The sequence below is a fragment of the Pundamilia nyererei genome, unplaced genomic scaffold (genome assembly GCF_000239375.1).
Source record: "Pundamilia nyererei isolate P.nyererei 1_Seehausen unplaced genomic scaffold, PunNye1.0 scaffold00005, whole genome shotgun sequence".
NCBI lineage: Eukaryota > Metazoa > Chordata > Actinopteri > Cichliformes > Cichlidae > Pundamilia > Pundamilia nyererei.
Window position 1 is genome coordinate 3123191 of NW_005187406.1, and position 14376 is coordinate 3137566.

Sequence of the window (14376 nt, forward strand, 5' to 3'; positions counted from 1 at the left end):
TCATAACCTAATATATCATGTTTGCTGTCTAACAGATTGATTGTACAGGTGGGTTGAAAACACAATATTTGAGTCTTAGGGCCGGGTCCAAAAGGCCTAGATCCCAACTCCTATGGCAACAATCACTTGCTATGGAAAAATTGGTACTTCTCAAGGCCCCCTGAGGCTGACTTCAGTGTTAAAATTCCCAACATGACACCATGAAAATGCATTTTTACAGCCTGTTAGAAAAAGTGTTCTACCCGCTGCTTTTTAAATACAGCAGATATATTTGGATACTGTTGTAAAGTTAGGGTCGTGGCCTCTCTGACTGACAGATGTCTACACAGATAGCTGTAGCCAGGGGTTCTCTGCCAGGCCTTTGTGAGCTTTTTAGACTTAGCATTAGCTAATAACTTAGCAACCCCCTCTTGCCTAAATACTAAACACTTTTAGCTCCAGAAAAAACAACAGTGCAGTGACCAAAATTGCTAATGTTGAGGCTTTATAATGAGGAGCCCAAAAAACTGAGGGTGATGTCACAGTTACTGGGTCCATCTTTTATTTACAGTCTATACAGTCAACGTAAACACACTGTAATTGTCAGCGGTTCTTTGGAAGAAATCAGTATTTATTGTCAAACGTAGTTTTAAACAATGAGTCTCTGAGACATTCAAATGGGTCTTGTGTTGTACTGTGTTGTGCTTTTTTTCAGACTGCAAACATCACCTGTGTGAACCAGACTTAAAGCTTGTATGGCCGAGCGCAAAGCTCCTCCAAGCCGCCTGCAGCGCCTCCACTAGTGCGAGTCACATCATTACAGCTGCTGTCATGCCATCGCTACTTGAGCAATATAACAACAGAGCACAGGTAATAGAGACAGCTGATGTCCACATGTTTAACTGGTTTAATATGAGCTAAGGTTTGGGCTATTTAAGTATGGGTAGAGTAGAGAGAATGTGTTGTATGAGAACTCTAGACCCTGTTTTCTTTGATTAACATCTGGATTTTTATGTTTTTGTTTTGTTTTTAACACAACTAAGTCCATAATCACATCTGTTTCTCTCTCTGTGCAGTGTTCCCATAGAAGGACATTACTGGAGGTGGTGCAGCGATTTATCCATTCAGTAAAAAACTGCCAGTCTTCAGACAATGGTGAGTGCTGTGTTCACTGCTGTTTTTCCCTCTTCTAGTCACCGCTGCATCTCATTAAACTTCAACATCGGCCATAAAATCTTGAAATTATAGCTCTTCATTTGTTACTCTACATTTCAGATATGCACGTCCTCGATCCTGTAAATATTTGAATCTTCTTGACTGTGACTTTGCTGATATATATCAAACAGTTTTGTTTGTCTTTTGTTTGAACTGAGTCAAGCTAAAACATTCAGTCCAGTGACCAAAGAAAAACTTTACTTGGTTACGGCTGTTGACCTTTAATCATTGTCAGTTTCTGTGTGTTTACACTGTAATTGTCACAAACTTCAAACAGTTATAGTGTGGTTAAAAAAAAAAGATAACTGTTTACTTGCTGCTTGACTGTGACCAAGGGAACTACAGCTTTGACCTCCTCTGTTTCTCGTAACTGCGTTTCGTCTCTTTACTTCAGATGAGAGTGTGTTTTTAGCCTTCCGAGAATCTCTGTGCGGCGTCGTGTTTTCTGCTCTCTCTGAGAACAACTCCAGCCTGCAGATCACTGCCACCTCTGTGCTCACATCACTGGCACAACAAGCAGGTACTTAAATTAAAAAATATATAATTACTTAAAAGCGTTATAACAGAGTCAGACGTTTTTCACGAATGTTGTAAATATTTTCCCCTTGTTCAGGTCTGCTGTTAGAATCTGATATTGAGCTAGCTCTTGATCATCTGACCAGACTGCTGCTGATTGAAGAGGATGACAGAGTCAGGTGAGCTTTCGTTTCTCTTTGATGCTCCCTGTTATCTATTTGAATCCCGTTCATCCTGACACGTCTCTTGTGTTTGTCTTGTTTCTGCCTCCAGTCTTGCTGTGGTGGAGTGTGCTGGAGCCTTAGCGCAGCTGCACCCGGCACTCGTTATCTCCAAACTGATTCCAAGACTAAAGAACGAGATGTATACTGGTAAGCTGCTGAAAATATCATGTATTTTAGGCACAGGAACACATACAAGTAGTGTTTATGTGACCTGGCCCTCCTGTCTGTTCAGAGCCCATGAATCAAGACCAAGGGGAGGCTTCTGAACTACATTCCCATCATGCAGTGCGTCAGCGGTGTTTGTCAGCTCTGGCTGCAGTGTCCATCCAACCCAGTGTTGTCCAGGAGAGCACACCTGTCCTCCTGGAGGTCCTTCGTTCAGCACACACAGGTAATCTGGCAAAAAAGATGCTTTTTTTTATATTTATATATAGTATGTTTATAACTGATCGGTGGGTCATGGTGCAAATTTACAATCACACATCACTTCACTGGAGTTAGTCTCCAAATTCAAAAAGCTTTACCAAAGCGTGTTGTTGTCCTATGAAATACTCTAAGGTTAACACCTCTGTGACATCTTGTTCATTTCAGGTGATGTTAGTTTTTCAGTGGATGAGGTGGTGCTGACGTGCCGCAGCCTTCAGAGAATAGCAGAGCAGGTCCAGGACACCGAGGAAGCGGGACGCTGCTTCCACAACATCATCATCCCACACCTGTTGTCTCTGGCGCTCCAGGCAGCACTGCAGGGTGAGAAAGGATCAGTGAAAGGATTGACCAGCTTCATCTTACGTCATCAAAATAGTTTTAATTTGAATCTTCTCAGTATAACTTATGAATTAACAGACTTCCATCCATTGAGTCCTGAAGCTACAGTTATATTTTTTCTAACAGCTGAATTGAGCTTTCATTTGTAAAACGTGTTCATGGCAAAAACATTTAGTCCCCCAACTTTAAAAAACAATTGCTCTTCAGGTGAAGGATCATCTGGAACTCCTAGTCCTCTGGTAGAGGAGGTGGTCCTGTCTGCCATGGTTCCTGTCATCAGCACTTCCTGCTCCAGACTGCAGCCCACGTCAGTAATCTTGTTCACCTCTTGGCCTGATTTTATTTAGTCTTTTGACACATTTACACATAGTAAATGTTGTTATTCTTATAACACATAGTGTCTCTAAATGCAGAGATATACAAAACAAAGTTGCACTTAAAGTAGCTTGTACTTGCTGTATTTCCTCCTTTCCTCCTGCCGATCTAAATATACTATTTCCTGTCTGTTTCAGTCTCTCTTTTTTTCTTCTTTGCGAATGCCTTTGATTTGTTTGCACAATGCAGAGCGTACTTTTTGATGAGGTGTGTGTGGCTTCCTTTCAGCCTGGCGGGGCAGACGGCGTCGAGAGCTGTGTCTCTCTTCCTGGATGGCGATGTCTCTTTTTTGCCTGACAACTCGTTCCCTTCACACATGCAGCTTCTCAAGGTCTGTTTTTGTCTGTGCTCATTTATTTTATGTATTAAATATTAGTGACTGTATAATTAGTTTATAAAGAATCAGACAGTATACAAACTGATGCAGTCAACACAAATGTCAAGGCAGTGTTGTGTTCTGGATGCCTTTTTCTGATTTTAAGCTTTCTAAATTAAACAATGTCAGAACTACATATAGGGTCATAAATGTACATAACCATTCATCTATTCTCGTCGGTGGGGGGCGGAGCCTATCTCAGCTGTCTTAAGCTGGGCATACACTGCATTTTTTTTTTTCAGTCGTGTTATTCAGCTCCTGCTCAAACTGTACGATTGACTCGCAGAGGTTAGAAGTTCGTAGGTCACGATGCAGGGTCTCACACTATACGGCCCGATGCTCTGATGCGACCTGAGTGCTCACACTGTGCGTCCATAACATGAAGGTTATAACATAAAATCTGTCTCTCGCTCTCCCGCTCTGTCTTTCACTCACACAGACACACCACCACCATCAACTTTGCTAAATTGCTAATTAAAAACATTGATCAGGCAGCTGTGATTGAGCAGCAGTGTCGATCCAACTATTTTCACGGTCAGAGCGGTCGTGATAACTTCGTGAGGCCACATCGAAAAGGCTCAGATGAGCTTGCCAAAGTTCTACAAGGTGTGCTTTCATCGCTTGTGTCCAGATCACATGCCGCACTGCCGTGCTGCTCCACCTTTTCACTTTCATTTCTGTGTTTGTGCGTGCGCAGTGTGAGAGGCTGCGGTGACACCCTCACGAAGGCCGACAGGATTTCAAACACGTTTGATTTTCTTACGACCAAGCGATGGATGATCGGGAGCTGGTTGTGAGGTGTTAATCGCTTCTCGTTACCCCATGTTTACAACACGATGCACGACACACGATTAAGGCGAAACTTGTCCGACCCCCAAAACGGTCGCACGACTGAAAACTGCTCAAAATGGGCCAAAAACCGCAGTGTATACCCAGCATTAGAGGCAGGGACCCTGGACAGGTCGCAGGGTTAACACATAGAGACAAACAACCATTCACACCCATGGGCAATTAACCTAAACCCCCAACTGGGTATATGCATATTTTTACAATGTTTTTATTTCAGAAAAGCTCAAGTGAAAAGTCATTCGTTTAGTTTTTATTTATTTATTTTTATTTGTTTATCTCTTAAATGTGTGTTTTGCCATTATTTGGCTTGAGAAAAAGAGCAGTTGACAAAAGTACTGAAAGCACATTAATGCCAACATTCACATTCCATTATGAGTAGAAGCAAGCTTTAAACTGGAACCACTCCATCAGGTCACGTCTCGGGTAACAAGTGTGATTACTTTTCTCAGAAGCAGGAGGGGGATTCCTGGAGCCTGTCTCGGCTGGTTTGTCTGCTTATGGGCAGTGTGTGTTCTCTACCTCGCAGCGTGAGTCTCATGTTAAACAACTAATTCAGATTTCCGTTAAATTTAAAGAAATAAATAAAAACTTTTAGGAAATGTATGTTGAAGTTTGTTTCGACAGTGTTAAGTATCGTCTGCAGGTGGAGGTGCCCCAGATTGACAAACTGCTGTCGGCACTGGAGGAGATGAGCTGCACTTGCAGCCACCCGCTGTCATACACGTCAGCTGCAAAGTGCTTTGCTGGCCTGGTCAACAAGAAACCACAGGGTCAGTTTGTGTCCTGCCACAGCTCGGCTTTTATTAAATCTAAAAACTTTAGATCATTTATTAAAACATTTTCTGTTTCTTCTTCAGGAGATTCCCTCGACAGCCTAATTCAGAGGACGGTGAAGAGAGTGTGCAGCGAGCTGGACTCACCTTCATCCTCTGTTCACACTCAGGCATTTACACTTATGATCTGGGTAAGAGTGACTGTGTCTGTACTGCTCACTCCTAATCATCAGCGCATTAAGAGCTTTTACTTGTTTCACTACTCACCTTACAAATCTTTTTCAGAATGATAGTAAGGTTGTGCTTGTCCGCAGGTTTCCAAGGCTCTGCTTCTGCGATACCACCCTCTGTTCACAACACTGACCGACAAGGTACAAAACTGAGCAGCACACAGTGGAGCTTTCACTCTTACTGTGTTTTTAGTGGAAAACACATTTGGTGTTACTCTCTTTTCTGTGTACCTCGCAGCTCTTCTCTCTGCTCGACGATGCCCGTTTAGGTCCGATGGCGGCGGCAGACGGCTTCTCTCTACTCATGAGTGACTCCACCGACGTCCTGAACAGAGCTTGCCACGCTGATGTACGCATCATGTACCGCCAGCGCTTCTTCAGCGAGAACAAAGCCAAGCTGGTGCAAGGGTTCAACGCTGCACCCCAAGGTAGAGGCACCAGGACAGTCGAACCTACAAAAACAATTTACAATTTACTTTGTTTGGTATCATCCTTTTCAGCACAACCTCACGTGTATGAATTTACAGTTATGTTTTCATTTTGACATACTGTATTAACACAATTGATCTAAAATCAGGCAAAAACATAAAATCAGAGTAGAAAAAGTTGTTTTTTTACTGTAGCAACCACAAACATGTTTATTTAATCATATTTCATAACTTTAAATGCAAATATAAACCGTCAATTTTAAAATCATATGCACAAGTTTTGTCATAAGCAGAGAGTGCTTGCTAGCGTTGTCCTTAGAGAGTAAACGTGACGAAACTACTCAGGAAAAAACGCTGCGTATATATTGTTTATCATGACTCTGGTTTTACGTGGCCTCTCAACACAATTTAAAAACTGGTATAGATCACATTGTTGCTTTCTTAAAGTAGTCATGGTAAGCCAATCACAGTCAAACAGCAGCACTCATACGATTAATTACCCCCCTAGCTACAGGTGTTTTGCCAAAAAGTGATCGTCTGCCAGAAAGTGATTACCGTCCGCGGGAGCGCGCGCAGCTGCTTAAAGCTGTAGCGCCCAGATTACTTACAGCTACTTCCGTGCAACTGATATAAAGTGCGTTAAGCTGAACACAGCTTCAGCCGTCTGTTTGTTGAAAAAATAGTAACGCGACCGCATTTTCTTGTTAGTAACGGTAACGGCGTTGTAACGATAGAAATAGTAATTAGTTAGATTAGTTAGTAACGCCGTTATTCCCATCACTGCCGTTAATGTTTAGAAGCAAAAAAAGAAACCGCTTTTTATTCTTGAGTACTGCAAATATTGCACCAATAGTTTCTTTGGATGGAGGAGACTTAAAGGCAAAATAGTAAAAGTCTTAGCCAACACATGATGTTCAGGTTTAGAAGTGTTATTCACTAGACCTACTAATTAGAGTGCAGCAGCAGTGCTCAGATGTACAAGATTACTGAAAATAAATGTGTAAAAAATGTTTCGCCATTAGCAGAAACATATAAAACTACACGTGTGAGCCGTTTAGTCCAGACATTTATATTACAGTGGTGTAAAAAAATAAAAAATGTTCCTGATTTTCTAGTGTTTTACATTTTTGTCACGCTTACATTTTTCAGATCATCAGACAAATGTTAATATCAGACAAAGATACCCAGAGTAAATACAAAGTATTTATGAAAAAGTAATTGCCCCTCCTGCTAAACTATGAATTAACTGCAGTTAACCACATTTTGTGGAAAGATGAGTTCAGTTTTACTAAACACACTCAGGCCTGATTACTGGCAGACCTGTTGAATCAAGAAATAACTTTATTAGAAGCTGTTTGACAAAGTGAAGCAGGCTGAAAGATGTCAAAAAGCAACACATCGTGCCACCATCTGAAGAAACACCTGAGATACAAAATCCCTGACATCTATCAGTCTGGCAGGGGTTCTGAGGCTTGGGGACTCGATTGAACCACAGTAAGAGCCATCATACACAAATAAAGAAAACTTGGAACAGTGGTGAACCTTCCCAGGAGTAAGCGGCTGACCAAAATTACCCCAAGAGCGCAGCAACGACACATCCAAGAGGTCAAAAACAACACTGAAGAACTGCAGGCCTCACTGGTCTCAGTTAAAGTCAAAAGTTCATGATTCAACATTAAGAGACTAAGAAAAAATGGCCTCGGGGGGATATCAAGGAGAAAAGCACTGCTGACCAAAAGGAGGATAAAGGCCAGTCACACATTCGCCATTAAACATCTTGATGATTCCCAGGACTTCTGGAAAAAAAACGTTCTTTGGACTGATGAAACAAAAGTGGAACTTTTTGGGAAGGTGTCTGTCTGTTCTGCAGCAGGTAAATGATCCAAAACACACCAGAAAGTCCACCTCCGAATGCCTCATGAAAAACAAAGGGCAATTCACAGCAATTACAACTATTCTGCAAAGATGAGTGAGTCAAAAATCCTCCACAGTGGCAGTTATCGCAAATGCTTAATTACAGATGTTGCCACTAAGGTTTGCCCAACCAGTTATTAGGTTAGGGGCTCAATCACTTTTTCTAACAGGGCCAATAAGGTTTTGATATTTTTCTTCACTTAAAAACTGCATTTTGTGTTTACTTGTGTTATATTTGATTATCTGAAACATTTAAGTGTTACAAACATCAAAAAATACTTTTTTTACACCACTGTATATATTGAAAAGTTAATTGATCGTTGCTGGAATTTGTCACCAAAAACCGATGAAGACAAAGATTTCCATGCTTTAAACCCTGTTTGATCAGTGTATATACAAGATTCAGAATGTAATGTTTTTGGTTTATTTGTGTATTGTTTGTTTCCACCAGAGAAGAAGCCCAACTACCTGAAAGCTTTATCTAACATCGTCAATAAGCTGCCCAAGCAGGTTCAAGTCACTGAACTTCCAGCGGTGAGTAACACAGAGCAGCTCTGATGCTCGTAAGAAATGACTCGAGCTGGTAGGTGCCTGTAATCATCAAAGTCCTGTTCCTGTGCAGCTTCTTTCTCTGCTGCTGGAGGCCTTGTCGTGTCCTGATCAGGACATTCATCTGACAACTCTGTCCTGTCTGGAGCCCGTCCTCGTCAACCCACCACAAGTTCTCATACAGCAGCTGGAAGCTTTGGTCAACAGGCTGCTGGCCCTCCTCTGCAGTCCAGCTATGGTTAGTTAGATCACCACTGTCTGTTCACTAACTATTCAGTCTCCTCAAGATTATAAACTGTTGTTTTGTTTTAGCATTTAATGCTGTAAGTGCTCTACAAAAGCCTACCTTCATTATTGGACTGTATAAGTTCATTAAATGATGACAATGTTTTTTCCTTTACCCTGCAGAGTGTACGGATTGCTTCGCTGTCCTGCATCAGCGCTCTTTCCTACTTCCCTGTACATGAGGTAAAACGTACCATCTTTGAATACTTTGGTTTCAACCTCCATAAGATTTTTTTAAATTCCTAATTTGTGTGTTTTATCTTTAACTGTTTGAAAAACTTTAAATTCAACCAGTTTATTGAAATGTGTTTTTGTTTTACAAAAGCTGAATAAGGACTCACAAACATAAACTACGGTTCCTGAACATGGAAACATTTAGCAATCAGACTGAATTGACCAATCTGACTAAATGCAGTCAGTTATATTGAAGCTAATTACTAAAGTCTTTATGATTGTTGGATTTCACCACAATGTTTGAGTCAGAGAATTACAAGCTACCAATTTGTCATCGTGTGACACTATTGATCCTCATAAGTCAAATTTCTGTATTTTCCCTCCTGGACATAGTGCTGTTTATCAATGGCATTTGTGCTTGGTTGCCAAAAGTACCGTTAAATGTATTTGAGAAGCTCAGCAGTGATGTTTCTCTCTAGAAATCATGAGTTTTTTTGTGAGCAGCTAAATGTGGGACCTGTTTTCTGTCTACTGTGTACTTAAACCAATGAGAAACATTACAGCTCAGCCGAGATGAGCACCATTAATATTTACATCCTGTCACCCACTCATGAGCATAACAGGATTTCGTGGTGAACTGCCCCTTTAAGGCCTTAGAAGAAGAGTCCGTGATTCTAATAGTCACTTTTCCCAACACTTTTTTTCAACAGGAAACTTGTATAAAAAGTGTAATGTTAACATATTAATTGCTTTACCGATTTTTTTCCTCCTATCTGTGTGTGATTTAAGGTGTTGCCATTTCGGGCCCGAGTACTTCGAGCGCTCGCCAAACCTCTGGATGACAAGAAGAGGCTGGTGAGGAGGGAGGCGGTTCAGGCCAGAGCACAGTGGTAAGAACTACCTTTTCCTATTAAAGATGGACTCCTCTAAAAAATCCAAAAACAAGTGATTTATCTAGAAGACATATGTCAGCTTGTGATTATACTGATGTTACTCTAACTCTTTTTCTAGTCCTGTGAATCTTGCTAGCATGTAAACAGGTGCCATAGCATTTAGGAAAGCATGTGTTTATGGCTATTTCTCTAATTGTCCCTGTAGGTTCCTCTTAGGAAGTCCTGGTGGAAGATGATTTCCCCCCTAATCACCACCAAATTACAGATACCAAGTAGCAGAGCTGTGCTGCTCACTCAACGGCTCACCCTCTGCGGGTAAGCTCTCCAGCAGCCTCCACCCTCGAGGATCTCCCAGCTTCCTTCTGCCCCTCCTACTCTTCCCCTTTATACTAAAATGTTTTAACTGTCTGTATTTTCACAAACGCACAAGACTGTATAGACTAATGCACATAAATCTGATGGCAGAGCTTAGTCAAAAGAATGAAATGAGTGTTTTGTTATTATGCAGCACGCCTCATGAATATTGTTGTCCTGTTGGACCAAACAGTCACATGAAATGAGATGACGTCATTTTGATTGGGAAATATTTCACTGCTGAAGGTGCAAAAATTTCAAAATGAGATTTTAGGCGTATTTATATTTTAGGTTTTACAGCTGGTAAAATCATATATGCATTAAGGTCATAATCATAATGAAGGGACACTGGTTTGGTCAGCTAACAAAATAACAAAAACCACTTACAAAGATCATGTAATCATTTTTCTTCAGAATGTCTCAAATCTAGTGTTACTGTCCTGAGATCATGAACATCTGTCAGTAGGCACCATAATGAGGTAGTGCCAGGGAATTGGATTTTTCAGCTCCTGTATAAAAAGAAGGGATTTTTTTCCCCACTGCATATAAAAGCAGAGAGAGTGACGCTGACAAGGCGTCGGTGTGACGCTAGATCTGCCTCGATGCCTTTTAAGTAGCAGCCATTATTAAATTTGAGAACTGTAACGTAGCAGAAACTTGGATACTTAACAGTGGTTAACACACTGTGTCCCAGCAATTTCACACTGCAGACAAAGCAGGCACCTACTCCAGTCTTGGAACCACTTTTCTTCCAACCCCCACAGCAGTGGAAGACACATCAGTGACCTTTTTACACTCTCATGTGAATGTATACCTGAGCAGTGACGTCTCTAACAGATGTTGAGACTTGCTAGAATATGAATGTTCCAACTGTTCATGGATCGAGCGTGAAAGCTTCCGCTGGCTGAAATGTTAGGATACTTTTTACAGAATGAAATATCCGTTTAGGTTAATGTACTTTTGTTTGGATTGTAAGTTATGTGAACGTCATGTTCAACATCTGCCTTGTATTCTGTTAATATTAAATCGTAAATGTTGGCTGACTTTGGACCTCACATCAACTTATGCCAAGAAAACAAGACAATATTTAAAATGTCTAACTTAAGATGTCATTAAACCTTTGTTTACACTGAAATTTCACTCGTGTCTGTCTGAATATCGTCACCTCAAAACGGAAACACGTCAACCCAGAAATATCAAAACCTTGTTTTATTTTAAGGCGGCGAGATAAATGAAATCAGAGCACAGCTCCAACACTATCACAGCTGGATGTCTGTTTCTATGGCAACTGCAGAGCCTCCAAAACCATCATGAGGTTGCCGATATGAATGTGGCTTTAGGGGAGGGGAAAAAAAATTAAATGACAGAATAATATTTCTGTGTCTGAGTCACATATTTCAAGGCTGAATAACCAAACAAGGCACACAACCACATCTGTGTTTAAAGTTCTCTGAAATCAAGAGCTGTGTAGTTGGTTTTTCACTCGTCTTTGGCACCAAGAAATGAGGCCAGGGGATGGTTTTTGAAACACATGTAGAGTAGTCGGTATTAAAAACAACTTACAAATAACAATTATTTACATACTAACACAACACTTCTTAATGTTTTCACGATTTGCCTCCCACAGCTATCTTCTGTTATTTTGAAGACGCCGATCCTTAAACAGAGCTGGAGATTGATACAGTCTCAGCTGCTAATGGTGCCGTGTTTTGCACTTTTATCACTAATTTATAAAAAGCACATAAAGGTGGCACGCTCTCTTTTACAAGCTAAAGTCAGATTGAGGGGAAATGTGCAAGTCTGTTTTACAGCATGAACCGAGAAGAAGAGTCTGCTGTAAACGGTCTGCCGACATGACTTCCAGGTCTTCACGATAAAATAGGTTTTTTAACGTGCTGTACTGTATGCAACACATAGCACCATTAACAAGCTTTAACTTCGGCTCCTGTGATGGTGCCAAACCACACCATGTAACAGAATCCCACAATAAAAGTTGTGTGAACGAGGCGTTACCGAGATGCTGACCAGCAGCATCCATGAATCAGATCAGTCGACAGCTCTGCAGTCACAGCTTAGTCTCACTGTACAATGCTGGAAAAGTGACAGTTGGATCTAAGAAGTTGAGACACTCCGGTGTTTCTCCATTTTTATCAGTGCTGATACAGACACAGCAAAAGGCTGCTGATCTGTGTAACCAGTCTTTTCTTCTTTGCTGGTTATAAATGCAGGTTTTAAGTTTTTTTTGTTTTTTAAATATGGTACGACATTAAAAAGCTGAAAGTCAGATGGCCATGGGGTCTCTCCTGGCGAAGGTGCAGTCCCACACGATGCCGTCTCCGCAGGGAAGATGGCTGGAGGGTAAGAGGACCCGTGTGAGCCAGTGACTGAGGAACAGAAGAACAGATGGCATGAAATGTGACTGAAAACAATGAAGGATGACAAAGCTGTGATCTTTTAAAGGGGACACAACTGATCATTTCAAAAATCATACATACAACAGTGGTAATTTGTGTCCCTGCTTTTCAGTAAGCACAACACTGAAAGAAACCTGCCAGCTGGCTTTGCATGAAAACCATCAAATGTGTCAATTTAATATAAAAATATTTTCCTATTCTTCTCCTTTATGCAGTTAGAAAAACAGGTGGAATAATAGTTTGTATTGAGCACATGATCCCAGCTATGACTCATAAGAAGCTCTCTCTAGATGGAATACTTGCACATATTCATCAAAAGCTGAAGCAGTGACGGAGCTCACCTCCTCTTCTGCACACCAAACAGTAGCTTCAAGTTGTTCATTTTACCGCGATGATATGGATTTCGGAACATCTGATTAGGAAAAGAAGAAAACAGGATTTTCAGAGACCCTCGATGAGTTTGACTTTTGTTCCTATGCAGGATTCATGTCTGGTGAACTTTAACTGGTTTGTCCAATAAAAGACTAAACTTTTGCTCATATATAGCAACTGACTCTGCACAGGAGTCCACGTACCTTTCCTTTCTCCTTTAATCTTCTGGCTTCTTTGCGGTTGATGTGCCGCTCTATGCTGGTTTCTCCTCTGCTGATAAGCATGGCGTGCCACAGGGTGAGTCCACCCAGAGCGACTGCCACAGAGCTGCAGGGAAGAGGGAGAAGGGGCATATTACAATTTGCACTATACAAGTGGCATTATGGACTTTTTGAAAAGGTAAAGTGTCTCACACCTGGTCAGCACCCAGAGGAAGATGATGCTCTTATGAGCAGTGGTTTCTCTGAAACTGTAGTCCGGAGGAGGGGTCTGATAGTAGGTCTGAGGTGGACAGGAAGGACAGTTAGTAGTGTCCAAAGTTTGTATTTTGTGCTGAACTGCTCCTTTAACGTTACTATCCAAAGCCTACAGTTTTGTTTACCAGCTGGCACAGTCTTTAATCAGAGTAAGAATGAAAGCAGAAGGTGTTTCCCTTTGTTGTTTGTTACATGAGCTCAAATTTTGCAAATCATGCTTTACTGACAGATGCAAATTATTTCCTCATAGCTCCTCACCCAAACTGTGCAGAGGGGTAGTGTTAATAATACCTAGAAAAACCTGCCTGGAATATGTCGTGTCAGAATGGATCTCAGTTGAACTGGAACAATGAGATGCAGCTGCTATGACGAAAACGCCACCCAAACATATAAGATGGTTGAATCTTTCCTTATCGAGCCTTACCTCTACAGCGTCGTAGGCATCCAGAAACAAGTTCCTGCTGCTGATGCTGCAGTAGATACAGCCCATGGTCATGTAGACGCAGAAGGAGAAGAAGTAGCGATGGTTGAAATGTCCCACGCAGTTATTCAACCAGGCTGGAAAGAGCTCAGTTCAATACGTGTAACAAGCGGGAACACCAGGAGACACCAAAACAAAAAGTGAACAGAATAAAAGTCATTTTCATGAGTTTTTCCTCGCTCAAAGGATACGACAGTGGTGGTCCATCTTCAAAACACACCTGCAATATAGCAAACATTTTAATATGATAAAAGAAAACAAACATATAAAACACGCCAACTCTCCACATTGGAACTACGTGAAGAACTTACACGTTGCAGATGCTGCAGTGGTGTGTCCTCGGTGGTTTGGGAGTGATGCATTTCTTACAGATGGACACAGAAGGGAAGGTACTTTTGTCCTAAAATAGAAAAAAAAAATGCAGCTTGACAAAAGCTCTTCTGTCATCTTCAGAAAATACCACAGCCTGTACATAAAAGATGGAATGATGGACCGCTGGGTCTGAGAAGTGACACATAAACCTGCATTCTTTCTAACGACCATCAGGGGCAGTTCCTCTGCTTTTAAAAAGTCCAATTGTATAAGTGTTTATAAAAAAAAACACTTTACCTACTTCTCACTTGATTTATGACCTTAGTAAATTATTTCACAGGTTTGATGTTATGTTTTGTGAAAAGGTTTTTGCCTTTTCTGATTTCTACATTTTTTGACTATTTGAATATTTCAGATGAAAC

The 14376-nt window shown here is 41.1% G+C and overlaps 2 protein-coding genes across 2 annotated transcripts in view; one reads left to right on the top strand and one right to left on the bottom strand.

Moving 5' to 3' along the window:
* mms19 (MMS19 homolog, cytosolic iron-sulfur assembly component) overlaps positions 1–11048 on the top strand; it is a 17652-nt gene extending 6604 nt beyond the window's left edge. Inside the window, exons 13-31 of the mRNA XM_005721778.1 lie at positions 695–849; positions 1056–1134; positions 1589–1714; positions 1808–1889; positions 1984–2081; positions 2167–2325; positions 2526–2681; positions 2907–3006; positions 3303–3405; positions 4749–4826; positions 4943–5069; positions 5157–5263; positions 5387–5443; positions 5541–5730; positions 8096–8178; positions 8267–8431; positions 8602–8661; positions 9442–9542; positions 9751–11048. Of these exons, the coding sequence (XP_005721835.1) occupies positions 695–849; positions 1056–1134; positions 1589–1714; positions 1808–1889; positions 1984–2081; positions 2167–2325; positions 2526–2681; positions 2907–3006; positions 3303–3405; positions 4749–4826; positions 4943–5069; positions 5157–5263; positions 5387–5443; positions 5541–5730; positions 8096–8178; positions 8267–8431; positions 8602–8661; positions 9442–9542; positions 9751–9781 (2057 nt within the window). The 3' untranslated portion in view covers positions 9782–11048. The remainder of the gene's footprint in view (positions 1–694; positions 850–1055; positions 1135–1588; positions 1715–1807; positions 1890–1983; positions 2082–2166; positions 2326–2525; positions 2682–2906; positions 3007–3302; positions 3406–4748; positions 4827–4942; positions 5070–5156; positions 5264–5386; positions 5444–5540; positions 5731–8095; positions 8179–8266; positions 8432–8601; positions 8662–9441; positions 9543–9750) is intronic.
* A 41-nt stretch (positions 11049–11089) lies between these two features.
* zdhhc16b (zDHHC palmitoyltransferase 16b) overlaps positions 11090–14376 on the bottom strand; it is an 8124-nt gene continuing 4837 nt past the window's right edge. Inside the window, exons 5-11 of the mRNA XM_005721777.1 lie at positions 13954–14042; positions 13834–13862; positions 13586–13719; positions 13101–13186; positions 12889–13012; positions 12655–12725; positions 11090–12283 (exon numbers count right to left, since the gene is read on the bottom strand). Coding sequence (XP_005721834.1) covers positions 12181–12283; positions 12655–12725; positions 12889–13012; positions 13101–13186; positions 13586–13719; positions 13834–13862; positions 13954–14042 — 636 coding nt within the window. The 3' untranslated portion in view covers positions 11090–12180. The remainder of the gene's footprint in view (positions 12284–12654; positions 12726–12888; positions 13013–13100; positions 13187–13585; positions 13720–13833; positions 13863–13953; positions 14043–14376) is intronic.